A 27,034-nucleotide genomic window follows, 5' to 3' on the forward strand; every position below is an offset into this window, starting at 1 on the left:
CTTCTCCTCTTGTAAAATGACCCCAGAGAGAAGAAGCCACATTAGAATGGTGGGTCTAGAGATCAGGGCTTCATAGGTCTACTCCAGACAATATGTTTATTGAGCATTCACCCTAACTTGCTTGCACAGTGGCTATGCATCTTCCTGTTAAGCAGCTGTTTATCCCACACTTTTTGAGTGCATTTCCCAGGCACTTTCTGAACCGCAAAGTTCAGTTTTGGTTTTGGTTTTTTAAGTGAATTTGTTGTGCTGGAGCACTTTACTCCACTTTAATTGTGTAAATCAAAATATCCAGTATGCTATTAAATCATCCCTGCAAAATATTGGCGGTCTAGAGGCGACCCTAATGGATTCCACACTACCTGAGTTGTATACAGGCTCATATTTACAACGGCAAGCTCAAGTCTCACTGGCACAGATCACTGGTGTATCTGGGGCTTTTAAAATACATTACAAATTGAGACGCCATGAAATGTCCCTTTATGTTCTAATACATTGCCTGTGGCACTGTTTAGAGAAAAACATTTCTCCCTAGAAAGTAGTGCTGCTCTGTGTTTCTTTTATTTAAGGCATGCTTTTTAGCATAAGGAAGTTGGGAAAGGCATGCCAATGCCTCAAGAGGGCATGTGGCAAGTCCCTGTGCAAGTTCAACTTTAAACCGTCCTTGTACAGTCAGCTGTAACAAGAGCGATAGTGCAGTAAAGTCCATTAGAAACCAAAGAACTGTTTAAAAAAACATGAGTTGATGTTGCCACTCGTCTGGGGGATACTAGCAGGAAAAACCCAGATGTGATGATTCAGCATGCGGGGTTTGTGGTAAGGGGAAGATATTTTGTGCTTAGTGAAGGCTGCAATCATTTACATACCTACTCAGTAGTAAATCCCATTAAGTTCAATGAGACTTACACTTAGGTAACTGCATAGAATTGCTGTCTGCTACCTATCTAGCCAATCTTGATTGGATTAGTCTCAAGAGACTACAAGTTGTGGGGCAAGTTTTTGAAAAACTGTATTGCCTGTAGTTTCTGTAAAATATGTCACTGCCTAAAGAGAAAAGGTTTCATTTAACTGTGAGAAAGATGGAATTCCCATTTATATGATAAGGGATCCTGAATCCTAGACTAGAGTATACAAGGATATGTTTTTATTACCCAAGATGTAATGTGTGGATTTGTAGCAAAAATCCAGCAAAGGATCAAACATTTAAATTATAACCAGACTAAAATATCTAGGATTCTAGATAGGATAAAAACTAATAGAGAAAATCCAGAAATAAAACCAGAAGAGAATTTGGCCATCTGTAGTTTGGTGGGTGGTGCTGTGGTCTAAATTACAGAGCCTAGGGCTTGCTGATCAGAAGGTCAGCTGTTTGAATCCCCGCAACGGGGTGAGCTCCCATTGTCTGGTCCCAGCTCCTGCCAACCTAGCAGTTCAAAAGCACATCAAAGTGCAAGTAGATAAATAGGTACCACTCTGGCGGGAAGGTAAACGACGTTTCCGTGCGCTGCTCTGGTTCGCTAGAAGCGGCTTAGTCATGCTGGCCACATGACCCGGTGTGATGGCCTGGGAATCCGATTCAGAGGCTGAACCGGAGGAATCCCAGCCTGCACAGGAGTCCCCGCCTCCAGGGCCGGCTGAACTGGGGCAGGGCCTTGATTCTGAAGCGCCTGCACCTGTGCCGGATCCTCAGGAGCAGGCACCAGGTGAATCCACTCTGGCTCCAGAGGTGGTTGAGGACTCAGTGCCTACAAGTGAGTCTCCCCCTGGGCCCAGTAACCCTTCAGCCTCTCCTGAACTGCAGAGGCTCAGGGCAGAGAGGCGAAGGGAACTGGTTTCTCCCAGGAGGAGTGCTCACCTTAAGGCCAGGAGAGGCGGGTCTCCTGGGGGCCGGGACCGCCCCTGGCCTCAGAGAAGATAAAGGCCAGTCAGCCCGGTCCCAGGTTGCGGGAGCAACGTCGTTGTTGAGTACCTGTTCCTGCCCGGACCCAGACCTGACCCTCCAGTGTTCCTGTCCCCACCTGGCTTCCTGCTTCGGACCTCGCCCCGCTCCTTGTGAACTGTTTCCAGGCTAGTGACCCAGGACCGGACTTTGACTACATCAACGGTAACCTTCCCCCCGGGACCAGCACACCCAGAAGCTGTCTACGGACAATCGCCAGCTCCCTCGGCCTATAGAGCGAGATGAGCGCTGCAACCGCAGAGTCGTTCGCGACTGGACCTAATGGTCAGAGGTACCTTTACATTTACATTTTAGTTTGGCCTCATACTGCATGACTGCCTTTTTATTAGAACTGGGAATGACCTGGCCCACAAATTTTGCATTTGTCTCCTGGTACCATGTCCCTGCTCCTCCCCATTCCTTAGACTCCAGCCTAAGAGAACAAAATTTGTAAGAGAACAAAATTTAAAACAGGAATGCAACTTTGAGGAGCTTTCCCAATGTTAGGAAAATATACTTTAATTATACTTCCTCATTTTCCTCATCTAACTAAAATAGTTTTTGAGGAACTACAGGACAGCATTGTTTCCTTGTGATGCCATGCAACTGTAGGGATCCGAACTCCTGGCAGTTGCTTGCCAGCCCAAAGATGTGTAGCCACTTGTGCTTCAGCTCTCAAATGAGTATCTCCTTGTACTGGGATGGAAAATGACACTTCTCTTTTCTAAATAATAATAATAATAATAATAATGTTAAGAATTAGCACAAAAGAGCTGCTTCTGTAGCTCACATGGAAAAGCATAGTGTACCTGGGATTGCCAAAAATGCTTTTTACAATGTACCTCAGCAAAGACCCCTGAGTAAGCCTAGCAGTACCCAATATCAGGTGTATGAACTGTGCAGTACAAATAAAAGCAGCCACAGTTTTAACGGATAAAAAGCTAACCATGCAGAAAAGCCCTAATTAGCCAGCTTCTTGCAAGCAGAAGCAGACGGCTTGTGGTTTAAAAACCCTGTGAACAAATAAACAATTGACTGCATAACCTGTGGAAAAGGCTTAGCAAGCTGAGTAGTGTTCATTTTCTGCTTACCACATGTCCACAAATGAATGTCACCCATGCGACCTGAAGTGGAGCTGACTCATCACAACTCTACCCTCTCATGTGGGAAATAGCATCAGTGGCGTAGCGTGGGGGGTGCAGGGGGGGCGGGCCGCACCGGGCGCAACATCTGGGGTTAGGGCAAATCCATGGGTTAGGGGGCGCAAATCCACGGGTTAGGGGGCGCAAATCCACAGGTTAGGGGGCGCAAATTACTTGCCTTGCCCCGGGTGCTGACAACCCACGCTACACCACTGAATAGCATATCCCCCCCCCCATACACACACTTTTGTGTGCTCTGAACCTACAGCGGAATAAACCACTGTTTCCTGAGGCTAGAGTGTCAATTGAATAGGACAGGGCATGCGACTCCTGTATTGTTCTTTGTAAGAAGAGAATTTAAACTAAAGATGGTAATATCCAGCCATTCAGGACTATGTGAGATTTTAAAGAAGTGAAACTGAGTCAAACAGTGAGAAAAACGACTGCCTGAATCACACATATTTTAGCTTAGCATTATGTACATGAGCCTTAGGCTTGTGTGTTCTCCTCTCTTCCGGGGCGGGCATAAGGAAAAATCGTAAGTTTTTCCTCTCATTTTCAACTAATTGTAGATGTGGTTTGTTATACGCAAGGTTCATAACTATGGTTAATCTTAACAATGGTTTAGGGAAGCCATTGACGTTGGATTGTTTATTTAAACCATAGTTAAAACTAACCACAATTTATCTGGGTTTGCCTATGACAAACCATAGCTAGCTGAAAATAGTAGCAAAACTCCTGAATCTCCTTATAGTCACACCAGAGGAGGAGGGCAGATCAGGAGCGTGAGGCTCATTCATGGAATGCTAAATGCATGTACTCTTTGTACACTAGATATTACCCTCAATCTCTAAGCATCTCATAGTTTATTTTCCTAAATTACTGCAATGACAACAACAAATCTTTATTACGGTTGTAGACCAAGCGTATAAAATACTGCACTTTGACGCAGTTTTCTCCTCAAGCCAGCTTCACTTATTTTACAATGTGTGGTGAATTCCAGGAGGAATTATACGATGAAAATGTTTATTGGGGTAGTCATACATTCCAAATATCAGGTGGGGTATCACAAAGGAGCACCCCACTTCCCATCCACCGCCACTACCTGCCATCTTGTCCTAATTCTGTTGATTTAGAACTAAGACTGCCTTTTAAACCATGTTTGCTCAGAAGTATGTCCTATTGGATTCCGTGGGGCTTCCAAACAGCTCCCTCCCTCCATGCCTCTCTTGCCAATAACAACACCCCATTCTGCACAAGATCACATCAGTTGCAACAGCCACTGCTCACCGGAGGAAAAAAATAGATTGCTGGCTTTTTAAAAGGTGGTAGTAGGTGAGTTGTCTGTAGGTCAAAAGAGGGGCTATAAATGCTAACGATAGGTTTAAACTTTACTTCTGTTGTGTTTCACTTAGACCTTTCTTCTCTTAAGGTAAAAGTAAAGGGCCCCTGACCGTTAGGTTCAGTCGTTACCAACTCTGGGGTAGCAGCGCTCATCTCGCTTTATTGGCCAAGGGAGCCGGCGTACAGCTTCCAGGTCATGTGGCCAGCATGACTAAGCTGCTTCTGGCGAACCAGAGCAGCGCATGGAAACACCGTTTACCTTCCCGCCAGAGCGGTACCTATTTATCTACTTGCACTTTGAAATGCTTTCGAACTGCTAGGTTGGCAGGAGCAGGGACAGAGCAACAGGAGCTCACCCTGTGGCAGGGATTCAAACCGCCAACCTTCTGATCGGCAAGTCCTAGGCTCTGTGGTTTAACCCACCCGGGAGTAAATCCCATGGCTGCAGATGGCAGCCACAGAAAGATGGTTTCTAGTGGGGCAGAGTTGCAGGGATAAAAGCTTCATCAATAGGAGTGGAGTGGGTGGGTGGGTGGAAGGCTGGTGTGGATGGAACCACATCAAATCATAATGATGTGTACAACACTGTGCAAACTTGACTCGAAACACAGTTTTAGGACACACACACTGAAGCAAACACATTTTAAAAAACTCTGACATCGGAAATTTCATGCTACCAATATATAGCGTATGCAAAAACTAGTGGGTGCATATTTGAACCTCCCAGGACACACTATAGCTGAACTTAAAATGTTCATTGGGCAACAAAGGAACTTCAAAGGGAGACTGCAGTATGAAACTACTGAATTACAATCCATTGAGAAGTTCAGTGCTATCACTTGTGGAACAAATCAGGACAAAGGATTTAAAAAAACCAAAACAACCCTTGCAACATATGTTGATTAGCTTGCCAATGCCAGGACGTCTGTGTTGTCATCAACAAATGTTGATAACGTAATTATTGGCAGCTCTACCTTTTGGCATTTCCTTTCCTTCTGATCTCACTGTCTATGCACACACCCAATGCATAGGGATACCTGCAACTCAGGAGATAAACGAATGTTTTTGATGAATATGCCATGAGACTCTTTGTAGTTACCCACAACCCCGCTCTGCATCTGATCCTATATTTCATTTCTATAGTGCCTTCCTGCACTATAGGCAATTTTTATCAAATGAAAATAAGGGTTTTGTTGTTGTTTTATTTTTTAAAAAGAATTATGGTGAATAACCCTCCATTTGATATAAACCAGGATGGAGGTGGTGTTCTGGGTGGAAGGCCAATATCACTGAGCATAGACTACATTTATACGTTAATATTGTTTGTGAGCTTTGCTATTTGCAAATGTTACTTGTTAAGCAATTTTGTTACGTAACTTGTTACTTGTTACCTTGCTATTTGTTACTTAATAAGTCACCGGGGGGTGGGGGTGTTGTATCCTGAAAGGTGGGGGATAAATAACGCTAATAAATCGACGGCAATATTTATAAGCCTGGAACATGGGCGTAGCCAGGATTTATGTTAGGGGGGTGGGCAGGCTTCATATTGGTGGGGGGGGAGCAGAACCTCAGTTAGTTAAGTATTTTTTATTGATTTACTTGATCTGGGGGGGGAGCTGCCCCCTTGCCCTTCTGCACTCCCCTTGGCTACACCCATAGCCTGGAAGCTAGCAGAATTGGGGGAGGCCAGGAGGCCTGGCCATGAACACGTCTCCCACTCCTGTACTGTCTCTTGAGTGCTAGGCAACTTCAGAGGCAGAAAAGCCATTGTTTTGTACACAGCAAAGTCACTGTTCTCCCGGCAAAGGACCGGCCACAGGGAGATAGATATGCGTCTATCTGCCTCTGGTTGCAGCTCTCCAAGTTGGGGAGGCAAAGCGTGCTAGTATTTGGATAAAAGGCACCTCAGCTGCCAACAAAAAAGGTGTGTGTGGCACTTGAGGCCCTGGGGGACTAGAGCAGGCTGCAACCCTGAGATATCTTGTGTGTGTGTGTGTGTGTGCCTTAACTGCACAACACTGACCTGCTTCTAGGTTCCTTCTGAGTCATGCCGAGTTAAGCTAACCCCTCCCACCCACAGTGCTCGACCGTTAAATAGCCCCGCTGAATGTGCCCCTCGCAGAGCCAACCGAAGCTGAGCAAAGGAGGCTGGAGAGAGAGAGAGAGAGGGGAGAGCGGGAAGTGGGCACAGGAGGAGGCAGTGATGGACGAGCCAAAGGGTAAGGAACCAAAATAAGTCGCTCTGAATTGGAACAGGGGAAGAAAAGAAGAAGAAGAAAGAAACCAGGCATCCCCCCTCCTTTCCCTCCCCCACCCCCTACTCTCCCCCAAAGGAAGAAACTGAAAGGCGGGGGGGGGGGGGAGAGAGAAGGATTTTTTTGCTGGCAGCTCTGCCGGGCTGTGATGTCAGCCTCGACACTCTCAGACAAAAAAGTTTGAGGAATTCATGAATATTCATGCGGAGGGTATAGTCATTCGGATTTGCCATTCAGGAGGGAGCTCGTGGAAGCGTCTTCCTTCCGAATGTGTCTCCCAGCAAGCAGGGAGGGGGCGCAGGCTGCACAAGCTCCCTGGGGAACCCTGTCTCTTCTCGTGTGTGTGTGTTGCTTCCCGAGGTGATGAGTTCACCGTTAAGGAGATTTAGTTCAGTCCCTGAAACATGCAGGTTTTCTGCATTCCTTCCAGTCTGTAAAAGTGGCATGGGTTTTTTTCTGCTCCTAGTTTGCGCTGTGTGGGAAGCGAGAGATGAAAGTGTGTGTGTGTGTGTGTGGTTGTTTTTGTAGCAGAGAGAGGGCGACCTTGCCTCGGGAGGTCAGGAACCAATGAAATGAACTCTGGTAATTGGGACATGTAAGGTGATGACACGGAGCTGGGTCTCCCACGCAGGGTTGTTGTTATCGTTGATAAGAATGAAGGACATGGAGTAGATTCTACTTGTATGTATGGCCATAACCTGGTAAGAGGGTGTGGGGAGGACACAGCGGTGCCTTGGGGTGTTTTTACTCAAGCAATTCAACTGTTCCTTCTTCAGCACACCGGCTACTTGGTGTTACCTTTGGCACTCCATACTGCATTAATCAAAATAATGTGTGACACAGATTCTGGGAGAGAGGCTCCAATGTGCTTTTATGTGTCTAGGGTTGCCACTCTCGGTGTCATCGCTGCATCCAAGAGAGAAGGATTGTAGCTTAGTGGTGAAACATATGCTTTGCATGCGAAAGGTCTTGGGTCCTGTTCTTTGCCTTTTCTGGTTATAGAGTCAGGGAGCATAGGGCAGGGTCATAGAACTGTAAAGTTGGAAGGGATTTCCCAACAATAATCTAGTCCAACCCCTTGCAATTTAAGGAATCATGGCTAAGGAATCTTTGACAGATGGCTGTCCAAACTCTGTTTTAAAAGCTCCAGTGAAGTGTCCACAACCTTCCAAGCTGGCCTGTTCCACCATCAAACCGCTTTTACAACCAGAAAGTTATCCCTAATATTGAGTTGGAATCTCCTTTCTCGTAAATTGAATCCATTGGTTCAGGTCCTATCCTCCTGAAAACAAGCTTGCTCCACCATTCAGGTATCTGAAGATGGCTATCATATCATCTCTCATTCTTCTCTTCTCCAGGCTAAACATTGCCAACGACCTCAACTATTTCTCATACGGCTTGGTTTCCAGACCCTTTGTCATGGGGAAAGCTTCTTTGCCTGGGACCCTGGAGACCTGTTGCCACTACTGGGCTAGATCACCAAATTCTGATCTAGTGTACAGCAGTTTTCTACCTATGTGCACGTGCGCAGCAGGGGTCACCAACGTGGTGCCCTCCAGGTGTTCACCACATCTCCCATCATTCCTGACCATTGGCCAGGCTGGCTGAGGCTGATGGGAGATGCAATCCACAACCCCTGCTGCTGCAGTCACTTGAGAAGGGAATGCAAAGCAGCTCAGGCTTTTCTGGCTTCACTGCTGTCAGAGCAAAGTGGCTTTTGTTTGTTTTGCAAAAAGTGCTGGTGGAAAGCAGTGGCTGCATCAAGGGACAGGTGTGAGTTGTGGAGGAGCTGGAAAGCTGTGAAAGCAGAAATTGGTCTGCCGGTAGTAACAAATGTACACAATGACACTCTTCATAGGAATATAGAGCAGGCATCGGCAAACTCAGCCCTCCAGATGTTTTGGGACTACAACTCCCATCATCCCTAGCTAACAGGACCAGTGGTTAGGGGTGATGGGAGCTGTAGTCCCAAAACATCTGGAGGGCCGAGTTTGCCTATGCCTTAAATAGAGGGTAGCATCATTTACCAAAGCAAATGGAATGTGAGAGTTGTCTATAAGTTGCATTGTTGATAGCAGTAATCTCTTTTCCCTGACAGAAGGCTGATTCTTGAGTCATGACTGTATTGGGGGTTTCTTCTGCTGGCAACTCAAGTTGGGCTGTTACAAAATTGTCAGTTACCTTTCCCACACATGATATGTTTTTCGTTGTTGCCCAGAAAGTTGTGCCATTCGGCTTGCCTGCAGCAGACGCAAGAAAGCCTCTTCTCCTTTTTTGTGGTCTCCTGGCTCGTGGCCTTCCACTTCCCCTTGGGACAGGAAACGGAGGAGCCACGAGGGGAAGCTTTACTTCATGCTGATGGGGTTGCCCTCTTTAAACCCTCTCCGCCATTAGTGCGGCAGAAAGGAAATCCAATTTGCCTGGAGTGACGCTGCCGCTGCTTCTCCCTCCCACTCCTTTCTCTCCCCAGCAATCACCTTAGATAAGAAAAGGAGAAAGTCAATCTCCTCTTCCCAATATGTTGCTCAACAGGTACTCGTAATAGTCAGAAGTTGGTTTGAAGTACGTATTCAGAAAAAGAGTGCTCATGTATTTGAGGAACATACTTTGCTAACCTCTTCCTGTTGGTTCTGGGGAAGAGTCTTAACTTCTATGAAATCGCCCTTTGAGTGATTACCTCTTTGTGATGCGGTAACCAGAGGATAACTGCTGTATGACTGACAAAGAAGTTTGAGATGGGTGTGAGGTTCTGTTGATGAAATCACGTCAGCTTTATCTGCCTGTTCCTGGATCAACTGGGCCCCTGATGGGGTGTGGGCCCCTTTGCAGATGCCTGGCAATGCCAACGCTTGACAGCAACCCTCCTAGTTATGCCCATTATTCCTCCTCCAGAGGCCACTGCATCTAGAGACTGAGCAGCTGGGAAATGCATGTAGGAAAGTAGTGCTGATGTACTTAGCACAAACCATGGTTCCCTTTAATGTATGGTTCAAATCTGAGATTTAAAGCACAGTGATTCCTCCAAAGAATCCCAGAAACTGTAGTTTGTTAAGGGTGTGTCAAGATGCTGTCAGTGGCTCCCGGCTGATTGCCCAGGAAAGTATAAAGACAAGGAAAAGTTTCTTACAATCCTTTTTTATTTCAGTCTTTTTACATAGAGAGGCTATAGAACCCAGCCTCATGGATAATGGTGTTGTCCCGAGTGAATCTCCACCCCCCCGTCTCTCCCGCTTCCTCATTCATCATCATCATCACCACCTCCTCTACGTTTGCTGCTAAGTGCCCTCTGTCTTTGAGCTCTCCGCTCTCCTACTTTTAAGGCTTGCCAGGTTCTGGAAGATGGAGGGTCTGGAATGCTTTCTAATGACAACGTGTCAGCCAGGTGTTGCTATGGCTCTCCCATGATTTCCCAACTTTTCTCCTCATCTGCCTCTGAGCTGTGACCTCCCTGAAAGGGTCAGGATGGGGAGGTTGTCTCCACCATTCCTCCTCTGCCCAGGGTGCTGGGAATTGTAGCTCTGTGAGGAGTAAGCAAGAGTTCCTAGGATTATTTGGGGACAGCCATGACCCTTAAAGTTGAATAAATGTGCTTTCAATGTATGCTGTGACTGTGACCTTTCTTCACCATAAAGTTCATGCAATACCAACTATCCAGTGAAAGATGTCCAATCGGGCTCCTGACAAATCAGTGAGGGAAAGATCCAGGACCTAAAGGAAGATAAGTCTGAGCACAGAATCACAGAGCTGGAGGGGATCTTGTCGGCTACCTGGTTCAACTTGGTGGATGCAGAAAGTACAGCTCTAGAGCATCACCAACAAATACTTGGCTAGCCTCTGCCTGAAGATTTCGGTGCAGTTAGGTGAAATGATGGTGAGTTTAAGGGAGGCTTCACCTCCTTGGTTGCTTAGAAAACAGAACAAGCAAACCTTAGAACCTCTTGTCTACAACAGAGATCTGTCAGGTTTTGTCACATTATCAGTTTTACCATGCTGGTTTCTAGAGACTTCCTGAAAGTCTGGCTTGTAAATCCCCTATCTCTTTCCTTCGGTCAGCTCTTAATGATGATGATGAACAGACAGGTAAAAGTCTTGTCAGATAAAATTTCCAGTACTACTATATTAATAAAAAGCCTTGTTACTGAGCTTTCAGACCCTGCATTCAGGTCCCACTTGAGTTTGAACCCTGCCGGGTCTGGAGATGGGGAAAAGGAAAACTCACCATCAAGTTGTTGCAATTGCATGCAACTATTCTTGGTCACCACTGCAGAGCATCAGAGAAGGGCAGGAAAAGTATCTGCCTCAACTGGTTGTTGCTTCCAGGAGGAAAGCAAAGAGGGCTAGATCCTGTTGGAGTGGTGTCTTTTCTTCAACATAACTGTGCCTGCCAGAGTCATACTGTGCCAGTAGGAGATGCAAATTGTGTGTTCCTAGGTGGTCTCCACAAGATGCATCTTTGTGGACGGTGCTTACTCCAGACACCAAGCAGAGAGTGTCTCGTAGTATGTGGTGAAGTCAAAACTGCCTTCTTTCTCCACATGGATATGAAAGATGCATTTCTAGAGAGCAAGAAACTCCCCATAGCACTGAACAGCAGAACTCAAATATGCTAAGTGTTTGGCAAACCAATTCCCTAATTGCTTGTGTCTGACTAGATGTTACATAGTCATCATGCAAGTGTTTACTGCATAGTCTGCTTCCCAGGTTAGACAACCCACAAAATTGTTATCTTGTTCTCATCAAGTCCTTTGCAAGAACCCAAACAGATTGGAGGTTGGAAGAGGCTGATAAAGTCGTGATGATGCTTCTCTTATATAAAAAAAATTCTTTCCCATGTTGGAATAAACAACAGAGGCTGTTATTCATGATCATTATCCAAATGACAGGGTGTCAAATGTCTCGTTTTCAAGCAGAAGGCAGAGAGAAATGAGAAGGAGAGGAGACACTGAGCTAAATTCAAACGCTTTTAAAAAACCCTGTATATCCCTCCCCCCCAGCTTTTCAGAATGATAAGCCCACAAAATATCATGAGTGGAAGGAACGCACCACCATTTTCCAAAACCCCTTCAGCAGAATGCAAAAAAATATATATAATTCACATTATTTTCAATTTCTGCAATGTGAAGCGCAGCTGGAAAAATTTAGCATTCATTTGTCTTTTATGAGGAAGGAGCTGACAAGAACTTTGCCATGCTTCTTAGCATACTTCAGGAACATTTCATAACAACACTGAAATGTAATGGAAATGTTGGCCGGGTTCTTAAAAGAGCCGACATTGTGTCCTATTACAGTACAAAACAGTATGGTAAATAAACCCACAAAAGTTATTAGCTTGCAAAGTTTTATAGTGGCCCACTATGAGGCCAGCAGCGTGCATTTTCACATCACATAACGCATTGCGTAACTATGGTGTTCACTCCCTCAAGAGGCAGGAATGGCCACCAACTTGCTTAGCATTAAAAGAGGATTAGACAAATTCATGGGGAATAAGGCAATCAACAGCAAAACCTGATGACTATGTTCTTCCTCCAGTGTCAGAGACTGTAGGCTTCTGAATAGTTCAGGATCATTCTGCCCCACCCTCTGCTAGTCCATGGCATGTTCCTTTCTCTGTAGGTAGAACAGAAACCAAGCAGGCTGGAGAAGGAAGGATGGGACAGTGTTTCCCTCCTGTGGGATTTCTCTCTCCCACCTGCATGGAAATCCTGAACTCCTTTGACTGCCAGGCAAGATTTTAAATACAAAGCTGTTTATAAAACATGATATTGGTTGGTCTTTAGCATTTTCAGAGAATCTGCCAGCAACATGTGACCAATGCTTAGAAATGGCTGGGTGCAAAGCGACCCTGTAACCTGAACTATCTGAAAGTGAGCTGTTTGGAAAGCATATGTCCAGAGGCAGTGCGAGATCTTTGTTGATGCTCAGATCTTTGAAGGTGTGCCTCCTCTTCCTCCATTCCCTGGAGGATAGGATTCTGATTCACTCTCTACAGTCCGTTACAGCACACCACCACCGGTCTGTAAACCTCATCCAAGGAGCATACGCATCTTGCATGACATAGGGTTATATCACCCTGTCCTCATGTCTAAAGAATTTAGAACACACATGTGGGGATTTTGATGATGGGGCCTGTGATGAAATGTCACGCTGCACAAAACTCTGTGTAAACAGCCAGGGCTAACAACAAAGTAAGGAAAGGCATATTGCTAACCCATGTCTTCTCAGGAGTCTCAGGAGGACTCAAGATGCAAATACTCAACAGGAGCCTCAGCTCCATACATGCCATGGGTGACTACAGGGCCGTCTTTACCTGGGGGTGCAAGGGGTGCTCAATAAAAGTTAATTTGGTGGTGGCTAAACTAAATTTGGGGGTGCTGGGCAGATCTTCACACCCCAGTGGTGCATATGCTAAAGACAGCCCAGGGTGACTATATTATCTAATACCGAAGGAGGACTTTGTGGCGCCAGAGACAGGGGACCTGAGTTGGTGACACACACAAAATAGAAAGCAGTACTTATTCACCCCTTACTGAGAATCTAGGCACAGGAACTATCTGTTGCATCTGCTGACCACTGCTGGTCATTGTAAGTTCCTGCGGTTGCATATACTGTACACACCAGACATTTAATGTACTTCACTTCCTCCCAAAGAAACCTGGGAACTGTAGTTTACCCTCACTGAGCTACAATACCCAGCATCCTTAACAAACCAAAGTTCCCAGGATTCTTTGGGGGAAGTCATGTGCCTTAAATGTATGGTGTGGCTCTGCAGGCAGTCCAGCAGCTCTCCTTGAGGGGCAGCAGCAAGGCCTGCAACACAGACAGCAGCATCAATGCCCAACCTGAAGCCAGCTGTTCCTCTGTGGCACAGTGGTTTAGAGCACCATTGCTGTTTTTGCCCAAGGGGTGTTCAAATGAACGTCCCACTTACATGGAGGCCACATCCATGCCATACATTTAAAGCTCTATTGTACCACACTTTGGCTTTCACCAAAGAACCCTGGAAACTGCGGTTTTGAGTTGCTAAGAGACTCTATCCCTGCCACAGAGCAGCATTTCCTAGAGTTCCCTGGGAAGAAGGAGTGATTGTTAAACCACTCTTGAGAATTGTAGCTCCATAAACTGCAGTTAACAAACTGCAGTTCCCAGGATCCTATGCAGAGAAGCCATGGCTGTTAAAGCGGCATCATAGAGTTTATATTGTCTGTTGTGGGTGTGGCCTCAGAGGGGGAGCAGGGTCATGCCCCCCTCAGTCCCCTTCATCCAAGCTGGCCACACACCAGACCAGCTGTGCGTTTGGTGAGGATGAGAAAGGGCGCTTCTTGGGCACTGACAAGCCTCTGTTGGCACACACATAGGACCTATGCTCATACTTGTTCAACTCGTGTCCTTTGAGGGTCACGGCTGGTGTGTGGTGGAGCTAACCTGTGCTGTTTAACTGAACCCCCTTTCCTGAAAAATACTTCCTCTGGAAGGACCTGAAGTGTTGGAACAATTGGGAACAAGTCTTTGCTCTTCTTCTTCTTCTTCTTCTTCTTCTTCTTCTTCTTCTTCTTCTTCTTCTTCTTCTTCTTCTTGTTTATCACCCCCTCCCATCTTTCTGGGCTTCAGATTAGCTGCCAGCCTCACCAAGGTGATTATCAGAAGCAGGTTCCTCACAACTAACAATTCTGAGAGTCTGGGAGTTGTACCTGCCAACATTAGCATGTGGTGTGCTTAACACAATGAACCATATGCTCTGAGAATAATTGTGAGCAAAATCAAACAAGTCAATGATATTGCAAATAGAATTGTTTTCAAACACTATCATAGACCGGAACAGTCTATCCTCTGTGGGTAAATATACTAAATAATGCTTCTTATGGGAGTAATCCATCTCTGAGCTCTTTGTTCTTGTCCTAAAAGGAACCTTTTAAATGAAAACAATACCATTACTTTTCTGAGAACTAACATTCAAAAACCGCCTGGGGGCTGAACAGAGAAATATCTTGGCCCTTTTTAACTGTCCACCACACGTTGTTATTATTTTTATTATTATTACAAATGATTTTGTACTGCTACGGAGTGGGCCTCATCGTACATGAAACGATTAAAATGCTTGCAGTGTTAACTCCTTGTTTTTGTTTATATTTAAAGTAACCTTTAGCTTAATGCTGCAAGAACTGCCAACTTAAATGTCTGCATAACTGCCAGCTTAAATGAACTGCCTGCATAAATGTCTGCTATTGTTGCAATAATCCGGACAAGCTTTGTTCTTTTTACGGTGTCTAATGACCACCTTTCAGTCTCCAGGAAACTACTGCTGTTCCTCTCCAGTGGCTGAGCTGAAACTAGGGGTATTTTGCAATGGTGTTTTGAAGTTTGTTAAATTCTGAAACTCCACCTCTAAGCGGTGCTGTAATTTGAATTGTGAAGGAGTACTTGCAGATTTTAGGAGCACTGAAGTTTGCGCTCATAGCTAAAAGCATCTGTATGCTTGGCACCCCTACAGGAAAATACCATAAATTATTAGAATCAGTGCTACCTTGGACATAGAAGCTATCTATGTAGACCCATTCCTATAGCTTACAAGTGGTGCAGGAAGCCCCTATTCTCAACCAATAGCTTGTCCCTCCTCTGCCCCCTTCCAGCAGGATTATCATAAATTACCCTTCATTTTTACAACACATCCATTCACACCAAGTTTTTATTCTGTTGTCTTATCATTTAAAATATCTTATACTGTATTGCAGTCACACCGCATTGTTCTCAGCCTCCCTAAGTGTGGGAAGTGTAGGATACAAATTAATAAATTAATAAGCGAAATAAGGCACCATTGCAGAGCTGTATACTGCATATATTCTAGTATGCACACTTGGCGTTGCAGAAATGGAAGCTGGTGCTCAGTGGTGCCACAGAGATTGCCCCATTTAAGCTTTGGAAACTGCCTGCAGAGTGAGACAGTTTGATGGGTAGCTCTTAATGTGAAAAAAGGGACACAGCGTGAGTATTGTTATTTGGGACATTTAGAACCAAATATGAAAAATGCAAAGCAAACAAAAGCTATGGAAGTTTAGCATCTGGTGTCATATGTTAGGAACACTTTGGTCAGTATTTAAAACTGCTTATATACCACAAACCAATATGGTGATTTGGATTTAAGCCAGTTTAGTCCTTTGTTCTTGATTGTATTCGAGTCTTGGCACTGTAGTATGGTGCATCTGCAACAGCCCAACTGGACGCCTTCATCTGACCAGCTGCAAGAAAACATGTCTCTCCCGTATCGGTCTCGGCATCCAACAGCTTGACCTCACAAAAACACATGCACCAAGGGGCAGTCCTCCATTGTCTCCTGAGACAGAAGGATGCCAACAAAGGATTTTCCTTTGAGTCTATGGTGGTAGCAGAAAAGACTACCACCACAGAATCAAAAGAAAATCCCCCAGACAAATTAGTCCACATTACCTCCTGCAAAATATAACGCTGTGTAAAATGATGTAAAGAAAATAGTTTTAATGCGGAAGTTCTGCCATTTCCCCAATGTGATGCTACTAACACTGTCATTTTATCTGAAACAGATTACACCAGTACCCGGCACTTTTCAAATAAATTGTGTTGGCCCCCATCCCTCCAAACTTGAGCTGACCCTGAAAATGACAAATTAAGCAAATTAACTGATTTAATCTCCTGCCTTCCTATAAGATCCAGCAGTTATTGCTGGAAATCATCCTCTAAGGAGACAATTGGAAGAGGATGTATGAATGAGTGAGTGGAGGCAATGAACTCAGATCACCCATGCAGTGCAGACACACTGATTATTTCCAGCCCTTTCTACTCCTGTCCCAACAGCTGTGGCTGATTATACTAACTCCCATTTCCTCACCAGACATGAACACAGTTACATAAAGCTGCTATGTAGGCAGCAGCATCTTAATCTCTTTGATGCCCCTAATAAGGTAAGTATGCTTGGTCCAAATGTGTGTACAGAATTTCTGTTTTGGGCAATCACATTCCTGAGCTTTTAAGAAGAACTAGAGGTGCTTCTTGGAGAAAGGTCAATGGGGGGAAAAACCCCTTTCTGCTTTCTTCACAGAAGAAGCAGTGTTTGCTTTTCATTTTTTTAACGTTTGCCATCCTTTGATCAAAGATCAGTTTGTTAGGTGGCCTGCATGAGGCCCAGGAAAAGGTGAATCGGCTGTCCTAGATAAATGCAGAAACAACTTTTTGCACGTGTCATCTCTGTTATCTTGCTGTACCAGACGGAGCACGCTACTGACTCTGATGTTGCTGCCCCATTTGCCTCCCTTCTGTAACCTCTGATGCCACCTTATGATGCATAGAAGAGGTGCACCTGGTGCTTGCTCATGTAGGAATGAGAGCACACTTTCCTCTGAACTTCAGCATCAGGAAGGTGCTGTTTTAAGTGGTGTTGATTATCAATAAGGATCAGGCAGCAGTATTTAAAAACAAGGAACTTTATTTAAACAAGCTTTCTTTAACTCCTAAACTGTCTCAGACCCTCGTCCTCTCTTTCTATACTTTCTGGGCTGAAACACTTTCTGGTAGCTGCCCCTGTGCCTTCCCTCTGTGTCACCACGTTTCTCTCTCCCTGACTGCTGCCCTAACCCTCTTACTTAGTTCCACACACTTTGATACAGGTGCAATCCAACTTGGAATGCTGTATACAGCTCTGGTTGCCTCACCCCAAGAAGGATGATGGAGCCAGTGTGGTGTAGTGGTTAAGAGCGGTAGACTTGTAATCTGGTGAACCGGGTTCGCATCTCCGCTCCTCCACATGCAGCTGCTGAGTGACCTTGGGCTAGTCACACTTCTCTGAAGTCTCTCAGCCCCACTCACCTCACAGAGTGTTTGTTGTGGGGGAGGAAGGGAAAGGAGAATGTTAGCCGCTTTGAGACTCCTTTGGGTAGTGATAAAGCGGGATATCAAATCCAAACTCTTCTCTTCTTCAATGGGAAGGAGTAACATTGCAGCCTTTGGGGCTTTTTTGTTTAGAGCAGGGTTTCCCAAAATTGTGTCTCCAGCTGTGTTTGGACTACAATTTCCATCATCCCTGACCTCGGATCCTGCTAGATAGGGATGATGGAAGTTGTGGTCCCAAAACAGCTGGAGACCCATGTTTGAGAAACCCTGCTCTAAACTAAACACCACTGGCATGAAGCCCTCATAATGTTGCCCAGAAGGGAGTCCAAGCCTTGGTCTGAGAGAGTCCCACCACCACCATCAGTGTAAGGGGAGAGAAGTTTGTCATCTTCTCCATGTGCCCCGAACTGCTTTAGCCCCCTCCAATCAGCATGCCCAATTGTCAAGGGTGATTGGCGTTGTAGTCCAGCAACATCTGGAGGGCACCACGTTGACTGCCTCTGCTGTAAAGCTTTTAAAGCAATGTGTAGTTTGGTCCTCAGAAACTCTGTCATGTGTGCAGAACTTTGACTCCTGTGTGCCTTTTAGAATCCTGGCTTAAGATTTCCAACTTCCCTCCTTTGTAGTGCTACCCTGGCAACTTTCCATTTTCTCGACCTTGTCCTATTGACAAGGCCCCCTTCACATGGAAGATAAGAAATGAGTAAGAACTGGGCGAAACAAAACAAAGCATCATGTTTCCAAAAAATACAACTGTGCGCCTTCCTACCCCCCCCCCCACCTTGTTGTGAACAACGATGGAATTTACTGCTGAGGGAAATGGATGGATTTAGGAAAAAAATGTCCAGAAGAGTTTGTGGAGGACAGAAAGGTCAACTAACAAGAGTTTCCAACATATTATTTTGAACAAATGTTCCCCACCCCATGTGGAAAGTGTTAAGTTGGGACTCTCATTCCTTGGGACTCTCGTTCCTATGGTAACTTTGGGTCTGTTTCCACAGATACCACATGTGCGACATCTGTGGAGAGGGGAATCAGAATGACATCCGTGTGGGTGGGAGAGTTATTAGCACAGGGATGTGGAATCTGGTGTCCCCCAGATGTTGTTCGACTACAGTCCCCATCACTCCTGATCATTGACCATGTAGGCTGGTGCTGATGGGCCTTGGAGTCCCCTCCATATGGGGGGATCACAGTTTCCCCACCCCTGCTTTAGGGATATACCGTATTTTTCGCTCTATAACACGCACCCGACCATAACACGCACGTAGTTTTTAGAGGAGGAAAATCCGTAGGCATGCCACCCATAGGCATTTCCTCCATAACACGCACAGACATTTCCGCTTACTTTCTAGGAGGAAAAAAGTGAGTGTTATGGTGCAAAAAATTCGGTAATCCTATGTACACTTTGCTGGGAGTAAGCCCCATGACACATAGTGATCAGCAGCAATAAGAATACTCTTATTAGCGACAAAGTCTGTTGCATATTTACTTGGCTTAAACCAAGGGTAACCACTGAGGTGCCCTCCAAATGTTGCTGTTCCCATCACCCTAGATCATGGACTATGATGGCTGAATCTAGTGAGCGTTGTAGCCCAAAATCTGGAGGCCACCACATTGGCTAGCCTTAGCTTAAACCTTCCCCAACCCGGTGCATACCAGATGTTTTGAACTGCAGTTCCTATCAGCACCAGCTGGCCTCGCCCAGTGGTCAAGGGTGACAGGGAGTTGTAGTTCAGAACACCCAAATAGCACCCCAGGGTGGGGGAAGTCTGCCTTAAAGCAAAGCTGGGCAGATTTCTGGCTTCTCAGATCCAGTTTGCTTTTTACTTGAACCCCACGATTTACCGAATGGAACCAAGTGTAATGACATACAGAAAGAATTAAAGATCAGTGGGACCAGTGGTGGCTAGTGCCTATTGAGACTGGTAGGGCAGAAGGCAGGAAGTCAACAGTAGGTAGAGTCAGAGCCAATGGCAGGTGCAATCGCAGCCAAGGACAGTCAGAGCCCACTGATTCTAGTTTTGCTGTAGATGAGTTCTACAACAGTGAGAATGAGGAGTAGGAAGCCAAGAGGCAGTGTCGCTTCCTGGGGAGTTTATAAGAGGGCAGGCAGGTGGGGACTGGCTGGTGGCAGGATGGAGTTTCACTGCTCCATTTGCCCTATTGAACTGCCATAGATCTTCATCTACTTTCTGCCTACCACTGTCTTAAAGCACTTAGCTCTGTTTCTTATTGGAACTGAACTACTGCACTGGCCATTATTATTTTGGGGTTGGAAAGCCAGTTCTAGTAATGTGATGAGCGCCGGCACTGCCTTTGTTCCCTCCTTCTCAAAACTGGAAGTCTGCCCACATGAATTAGCCTGAAATCCTGGCTGAGACTGGAATCTTACCTTATCAGTGTAGTGTAGTGAAGTCACATAATAAGTTGTTTCTTTAAAAAAACAACCAACAGCACCCTTCCCAAACCTCCCTTACTCCCTTTGTGTGATCTTCCTATCGTAATCAGAGCAGGGAGTTACTGGCGGCGGCAGATCTTTGAAACGCCTCATTCCTTAATTTGTGGGGCAGTTTGTTTGAATGTTAGGGATACTCAAAGAAGAAGGAACAGCCCACTGAAAAAAACTACTATAATTCTGTGTCTTATTTCACTGTGGTGTGGAAACTTTCACAGAATATGGACTTGCAATAAAATAGTGAGAGGGGGGTGTATCTGTGAAAGTATCCTACTATGTAACCAAGATTGCAGGAGACACAGATTTATGGCCTTGCCACAATGTGAGTTTCCAAAAAAGAGGCACTGTTTGAAATGAAATTAATCAGAACAAGTGGTGTTACGGCCAGGAAAGTTTGTATATTCTCGAGCTGAAATATTAACAATGGTAAATACAGAATCAATCGGCAGTGAGCTTTTATTTTCAGAATGAGACTAGTTTCCCAAGAAGAACTTTTCAGGGAGAAAAAAATAGGCAATAGATTTAGATTATGTAGCAAAACCAAGTACTCATTCTCCATTGATTCAAGAGCAAAATGTTGGGCGTATGCTGTCTGTGTCTCTCAACAATCTTACATAACTGGGTGTAGGCTAGGAAGAAATCCCATCTTGTCCAAATCTCCTTGAAAGAAAGGTGGGATATAAATCTGACAAATAAGCCATTTGTCAACATGACTTCTCCAAGCTCTAGGACTTCTGGTCTCTTTTCAAAACACCATCACTGCACCTGCTACTTGTGGACAACAAATGGGTCTCTGTGCAAGAGCTCATTCACAAAAAAGGAAAATCCATTTCATTTGGCAACCTTTCCTCAAGATCTTCTCTCCCCCCCCCCCCGCACACTTGAGCTGCTGTGATGTGGGGCTTCCTTCCACACTTGTATAAGGACTTTCATCTGGTGCCCTACAATAGGCTCTTGTCCTTGGTTCCCCACCCCCTACCATTTCTTGTTTAAAAATACTTCAGAACTTTTTGTTCATGATTGTTTGGAATGGAAATATGAGCAATATGGAGCACAGAGCAGGATATTCATGCTGAACAACATCCACTGACCTCCTAAGTTTCTAGGAAGTCCCACTATGGAAGCTGACCTCTTGGAGATCAATCTAGGCTTTAAAGAGCAAAGTCCATGGAGAAGAAAGGCAGACTGGGGTGCGGCTGGTTTCATTTCAGCCTGAGGGTTTAGAGCTTGACTTGGGGCTGCTGGGCTGGGTTCTTCCCGTTACAAGCCATTAAAGCTCAAATTCTTAAACTGGACATCTGTTTTTTGATGGACAGGCTGCCTGAGAGATTGCCTGGACTATACCACGCACATGGAAAATTGATCATCTGAATAATTTGTCATGAGGAGGACAAATCATGTTTTTGCTTGCTGTTTCTTGAGCCACATTAGGAAGGTTTGTGATAGTAGGCAAAAACACTCCTTGGACTTCTTCTTTAAAAAATAAGTAGCCTTTTGCATTTGTTTTTTTCCATTGGCACACCTGTGCAGGAAAAAAAAAGGTGAAATTGACAAGTGCATTGAAAGGCATTGTGTCTCAATAGCCATAACTTACCATGGCTGCCAAGTGACAATTTTATTGCAGTGCAGTGCAGTGTATTCATAGGAGTTGTGCTATTCACTTCAAACACATTATCACAGAGGCTATCCAGAGTTTTTCACCATTTGTTAGGCAACTTGTTTTTAAAAAGGAGAAAAGTGGAGTTAGGAACCAGAGAAGAGCAGGTAGAAGTACTCTAGGCAAGTGGAAACCATGGTGTGTACTAGAGCTTTTGCCAAGGGACCAGAGAGGAAGGATATTATGTGTATATTCAACAAAATTGCACATAAAATGTGTACAGGAGAAATTCACACACCAAAAAAGCTGATGAATTGTCGTGACTTTTTAGAAAATTGCGAACGGATGTGGAAATGTGGAAAACTGAACATAAGACTGGAAAAATGAAAAACTGAGACAAATCATAAATGACATTTGCTGGACTGGTTGGGTCTTTGGTGTGTTCCAGTAAGATTCTTCTTACACCAAGAAGAGATTCTTGGGGGATCCTAACATTAATAAGGGAAGTAGGGGAAGAACTTCCATTTATGGAAACATTATTTTATGTACACATAATTCCTTTTCCTCTTCCAGGTTCTTACCTAGGACTATTTGCTCAGGCTTTCCATGCCCAAGAGAGACAAGTAACAATGCAGAACTGCTGGCTCTGAACCCTTGCTTCAAAACATAAGAACATGGAAAATGAATTAACTTGAGAGTGAGATAAATGATTGTTGGATTGTGTGGCCTCTGCAAGAGTGTGTAGAATTGCATAGGCAGCTTTGCCCTTAGACACTGCTAGATCCAATAGGTTTCCAGACCACTCTGGTGGCATTTTGGAGAAGTTGGCAACTCTCCTCTTGGAATACCCAAATGACTCAGGTGGTTGACATGGTTGCCCCTGAAAGCGCTCTCCTATTGGTTCAGGGCAGCTCCCTGGTTCTCCAGGAATCTGCTAGAAATGAAACTGTTGTAACAATGACTACAGGGCTGATGGCAAAACACCCAAAACAAAACTGACCAAACACTACTTGAGAGTCCATTTGAAAGCCTGTTCCATGATAGCATAGGCAGCAATTAAATCTTAGCTTTTCCACCAGCTTTGCATCTGTACAATGCTACCCAGCACAACTATTTCAGATTGTCAAAAAGGCCTGCTCAGCTTTTTGCTGTTAAGAACCATACAAACACACAGTAGCCCACAACAAGCCTTAATTGCACTACAGACAAAGTTGCTCACATCCTCTCAAGGCTTTGTACTGGTGATCCCCTTGGCCTCTGCAAGAGTGGATCTACACACAGGAAAAAACCACGGTATAAATAAGTCAGAAATTACCATTTTCCCCCGTGTATAACATGCCCCCGTGTATAAGACATCCCCTATTTTTTGGGATTCTAAATTAAGGAAATGGGGGAAGATTGGCCAGAGTTCTTAAGCTTTTGGGGGGGGGGGAGGGTGCCGACAATCGCTCACCCGCCTGACCACCCCTGCCATTCTCACAACTCGACGAAGCCACCGATCTGCCCTTAGCCGTCAACAACCACCAATCGCATGCACACTTGCTGCAGCAGCAGGCATTGCTGCAGCAAACAATCACCCACCCAAATGCCGCTTAAAATCTGCTGCTCATGGCTAACACCAATAACACGTCCCCCTATGCACTATCCGTGTATAGGACGACCCCCCAATTTTAACAGTTCTTTATAATAAATAAACCTCGTCTTATTCATGGGAAAATACGGGAAATTGTTATAACAATAGAAAATAAACACTATGCAAAAATCTATGCCATACATAGCCCAAGTAGATCACTGTGAATATGTTTTGTCTGTGGTTGCCCTTGAGTGCGATTCAAGCCAAAGGACATGTTAAGCTATTCATGCTGCTGCTGCTTTTAAGTGTGCTTATGCTGGTCTCTTTTACTTTGAAGCAAAAGCAACCAAGGGTGAGGGGCAAACTGGGGCAGGGATCAGTGTCCTGTGTTGGTTCTTGCTGAAAATTGCCCTTCCCCAGTTGCTATTGGCTCTCTGCAAAGCGCTATTTACTTTATGCTCTGTAAATTTGTCTAATCCTTTTTTAAAAAGATGCTATCACCACATCTTGCATCAGTGAATTCCATTGCTAAAAGGTTTCTATATCAAAACAGTAGAAGTATCGGTGGGATTCTGCAGGCTTCAAATTTGACAAGGGTTCTGCCACCTCCATTGTCAAAGTCAGTTGTGCTCCGTTATCTTTTCCCATGTGACATGCCAGCCGCAAGACATATGTCAAATGCATCTGGCTGTCAACACCATCTAAGAAGCACTGAGGCTAACCATTTCATTTTCCTGAATTGGCCACTCACAGCGGAACCAGGGGGATGGAGAATGTCATTGATTAAGCCCATGTTATGAAAATTTGGAGATTCCTGACAGTGGTGAAGTTATGTAAATAAATGATCTTTCTAGGAGTGGGTTCTTAAGATGGCATTTGGGTATTACTATCCTTTCCTCAAAATGTGCAAAGCCTGTTGCATCTGGGGGCCCTTTTGCTGTGGGGTCCGGGGCCTCTGCCCCAAAGTCCTGCCCTGATGTTATCGCTGCTGCCAGGGTTGCTGCCTGCTGCCATTGCTCCAGCTTTGTGTCAGCAGGACTTGGGGAGATGCAGCTGGGAGCTGCTGTCTGCACTGTTGGAGTAAGGACCGAGTCTGTGGGACCGTCTCCAGATGGAAGGAATGCGCTTGGTGCTGATGTGGTGAATGGGGGGATTGTCAGGCCAAGCTGGCTGGGTCACAGGGAATTCCTGTCTGTAACCTTCCCCGACGACATTTTGCCAGAAATAAACCCTCGATTTGCTGCCAACACAAACAGAAAAGCTGGGATTCCACGCTGAGCACAAAGCCCCTGTGTGCTCACTTCCGGGCGGTGTGATCCTCTGTGGGAAAGGGGACTGGGATGCGGTATGTCTGTGTGTGGGGTCGTATCCTGGCTGTTCCTTCACTATAGAAACGGGTGCAGCCTCACAGCTTGGAATTGCAGCCTGCCCATCATATTCTGCTTACGCACCATACATTTCAAGCTCAAAATGTCCCTCAAAGCACCCTGGGAACTTGAGTAAATTACAGCGCCCAAGGAGCCTTTGCAGGAAGCTGTGTGCTGTAAATGTATGGAATACACGAGGCAAGAAGGATGAGCAAGGGTGTTCTGTTTAACACCAACCTCAGCTTTTTGTCACCTGCACTTGGTCTCCAAATGTTCAAAACCCTTCAGTTCCTCAAGGTTTTCTGTCACGAGAAGAAGCTGATGTTTTATTCATTTTACTCCTGAGAATTTCAGGCTACAATCTGTTTCCCACCTGAAGGGAAGAGGAAAATGAAGGTCAATGGTTTCCGTGGAGCCCTGAGCACAAGCTTGTGCCTTAGCATCAGAAACAGAGAAGGTGATGCATGAATAATAATTTGTTGTTGTTTAGTCGCTTAGTCATGTCTGACGCTTCATGACCCCATGGACCAGAGCACGCCAGGCACTCCTGTCTTCCACTGCCTCATTTGGTTAAACTCATGCTGGTAGCTTCGACAACACTGTCCAACCATCTCGTCCTCTGTCGTCCCCTTCTCCTTGCGCCCTCCATCTTTCCCAACATCAGGGTCTTTTCCAGGGAGTCTTCTCTTCTCATGAGGTGGCCAAAGTATTGGAGCCTCAGCTTCACGATCTGTCCTTCCAGTGAGCACTCAGGGCTGATTTCCTTCAGAATGGAGAGGTTTGATCTTCTTGCAGTCCATGGGACTCTCAAGAGTCTCTTCCAGCACCTTAATTGTACCCTGCCCACCTGACTGGGTTTCCCCAGCCACTCTGGGTGGCTTCCAACAGATATAAGAACACATAAGCTCTACTGTCAGGGGCAATATGCCTTTGAACATCAGCTGCTGGTAATCACAAGTTAGGAGAGCACTCAGGTCCTGCTTGCCGGCTTCCCATAGGCACCTGACTGACCATTGTGAGAATGGAGCACTGGACTAGGTGGGTCTGATCCTACAAGGAACATCTTACGCGGTGTTCTTATGCTCTGCATTGAGAGCATAGCTCCAAGCACTTGCATATCACAAAGTGGGGTTCAGAGGAGAACGTAAATGAGAAAACATGCATGCAAATGCTTTATCTCAGGAACAATGGCTTCAATACAGTTTTTCAGCTGAAAAACTACTGGGGAAACAATACTCATTCAAGAACACTTAAAACCCTGTGCCTTCTTTACAGATTGGTATAGCTTAATTTTCTATGCAGATGGAAAGCGTGTAGGCAGGAGACCTTGTTTCCTTTTATGGAATGATAGCTAGAGGTTCCCTGCTTGCTGCGTTTCTTTGTGAGATATCTGCACGTTCTTATTTGGTGTGATTGTAAAGAGATCTCTCTGCTGATACTGTTTGTAAAAGGAACAAAATGAGCTGTAAGTCTGCCTTCGGTTCTGTTAATGTTACTGTTTGTTAAATGAAACTGAATATATATATATATATATTTAATAACTCTTGAGAGTCTGTTGAAATGTGATCTGATCGTAAAAGGGATTGTTGTGCTTCTGTTATATTTTCATATTCATCCAGGTGCTTATCTTCGAATCATCAGAGCAAACGTAAGCACTAACTTAATTTGAACAAAAGTGGAAGGCTGCTCACCAAATTACTTTCACGGTGGACCTACCACTTTATTTCTAATGTTGTGTGTCCTGTATGTTCCTGTAATTTTTTATACTACAAATGTTCCAGGGATTTATTATCCCACTTTTGTCATGTTATAGAGCAAGCCCCTCCAGACAGCAATAATATTGTAATACTGGGGAAGCATAGCAGAAAAACCAACATAGCAGAATGGTGTGTGGATGGGCCAGTATAAACCCTCCACTAATGCACTATAATTACACCAGTGATGTGTTTCAGAATACACACAGAAACATACAAACCCCCCACACATTTGGAAGGGCCCTGACTCTCTGCTCAGTTAATTTGGTGAATCTCTGCTTCCAGCCAGCTGGACGCAGCCAGACAGGGAGTGTTGATGTGCAACTGCGGCACTTAAGCCACTTCCTCCTTCTCCTCCACCCCACAGGCCCAATGCCCAGTTTCCTCCTATTCTGTTGGACAGCCAAGGAGGTGGCTTTCTGCCACCCTGGGATTTCCCTTTGCTCTGGAGTCCTCTGATTTAATCATCCTGTTTCCCAGCCTTTCGAGGCATCGTTACCATGCTAATTGCCATCCCCGGCCAGCACCACGCAGCTCCAAGGACAAGAATAGATTCCACCCCTGTTCTCAGTGGGGTGTGTGTGTCAAAGGGGTGGGTGGGAAGGAAGACACTGGGAAGCATTGTACTCTCCTTCAAAGGGTTTAAATTTAGTTGCCTTATTTGTTGCTACAAATCACCTCAGCCAGGGGCCTCAAATGCTGCCTGCTTGGCAAAATGCTGCAGGGTGAACCTTGATTTCCAAAATGA

The 27,034-nt window shown here is 45.2% G+C and overlaps 1 protein-coding gene and 1 long non-coding RNA gene across 2 annotated transcripts in view; one reads left to right on the forward strand and one right to left on the reverse strand.

Moving 5' to 3' along the window:
- Positions 1 to 6,495: 6,495 nt before the first annotated feature.
- Positions 6,496 to 27,034, forward strand: part of ENTPD1 (ectonucleoside triphosphate diphosphohydrolase 1) — a 33,539-nt gene continuing 13,000 nt past the window's right edge. Inside the window, exon 1 of the mRNA XM_083615238.1 lies at positions 6,496 to 6,644. Coding sequence (XP_083471364.1) covers positions 6,533 to 6,644 — 112 coding nt within the window. The 5' untranslated portion in view covers positions 6,496 to 6,532. The remainder of the gene's footprint in view (positions 6,645 to 27,034) is intronic.
- Positions 9,836 to 25,059, reverse strand: LOC310763346. Its single transcript, XR_014548592.1, has 3 exons — positions 23,367 to 25,059; positions 22,812 to 22,863; positions 9,836 to 10,198 (listed from the first exon to the last, which is right to left on the reverse strand). It is a non-coding gene; the product is annotated as an uncharacterized lncRNA (long non-coding RNA).

This window comes from Podarcis filfolensis, assembly GCF_964270895.1.
Source record: "Podarcis filfolensis genome assembly, chromosome: 5".
Lineage (NCBI taxonomy): Eukaryota > Metazoa > Chordata > Lepidosauria > Squamata > Lacertidae > Podarcis > Podarcis filfolensis.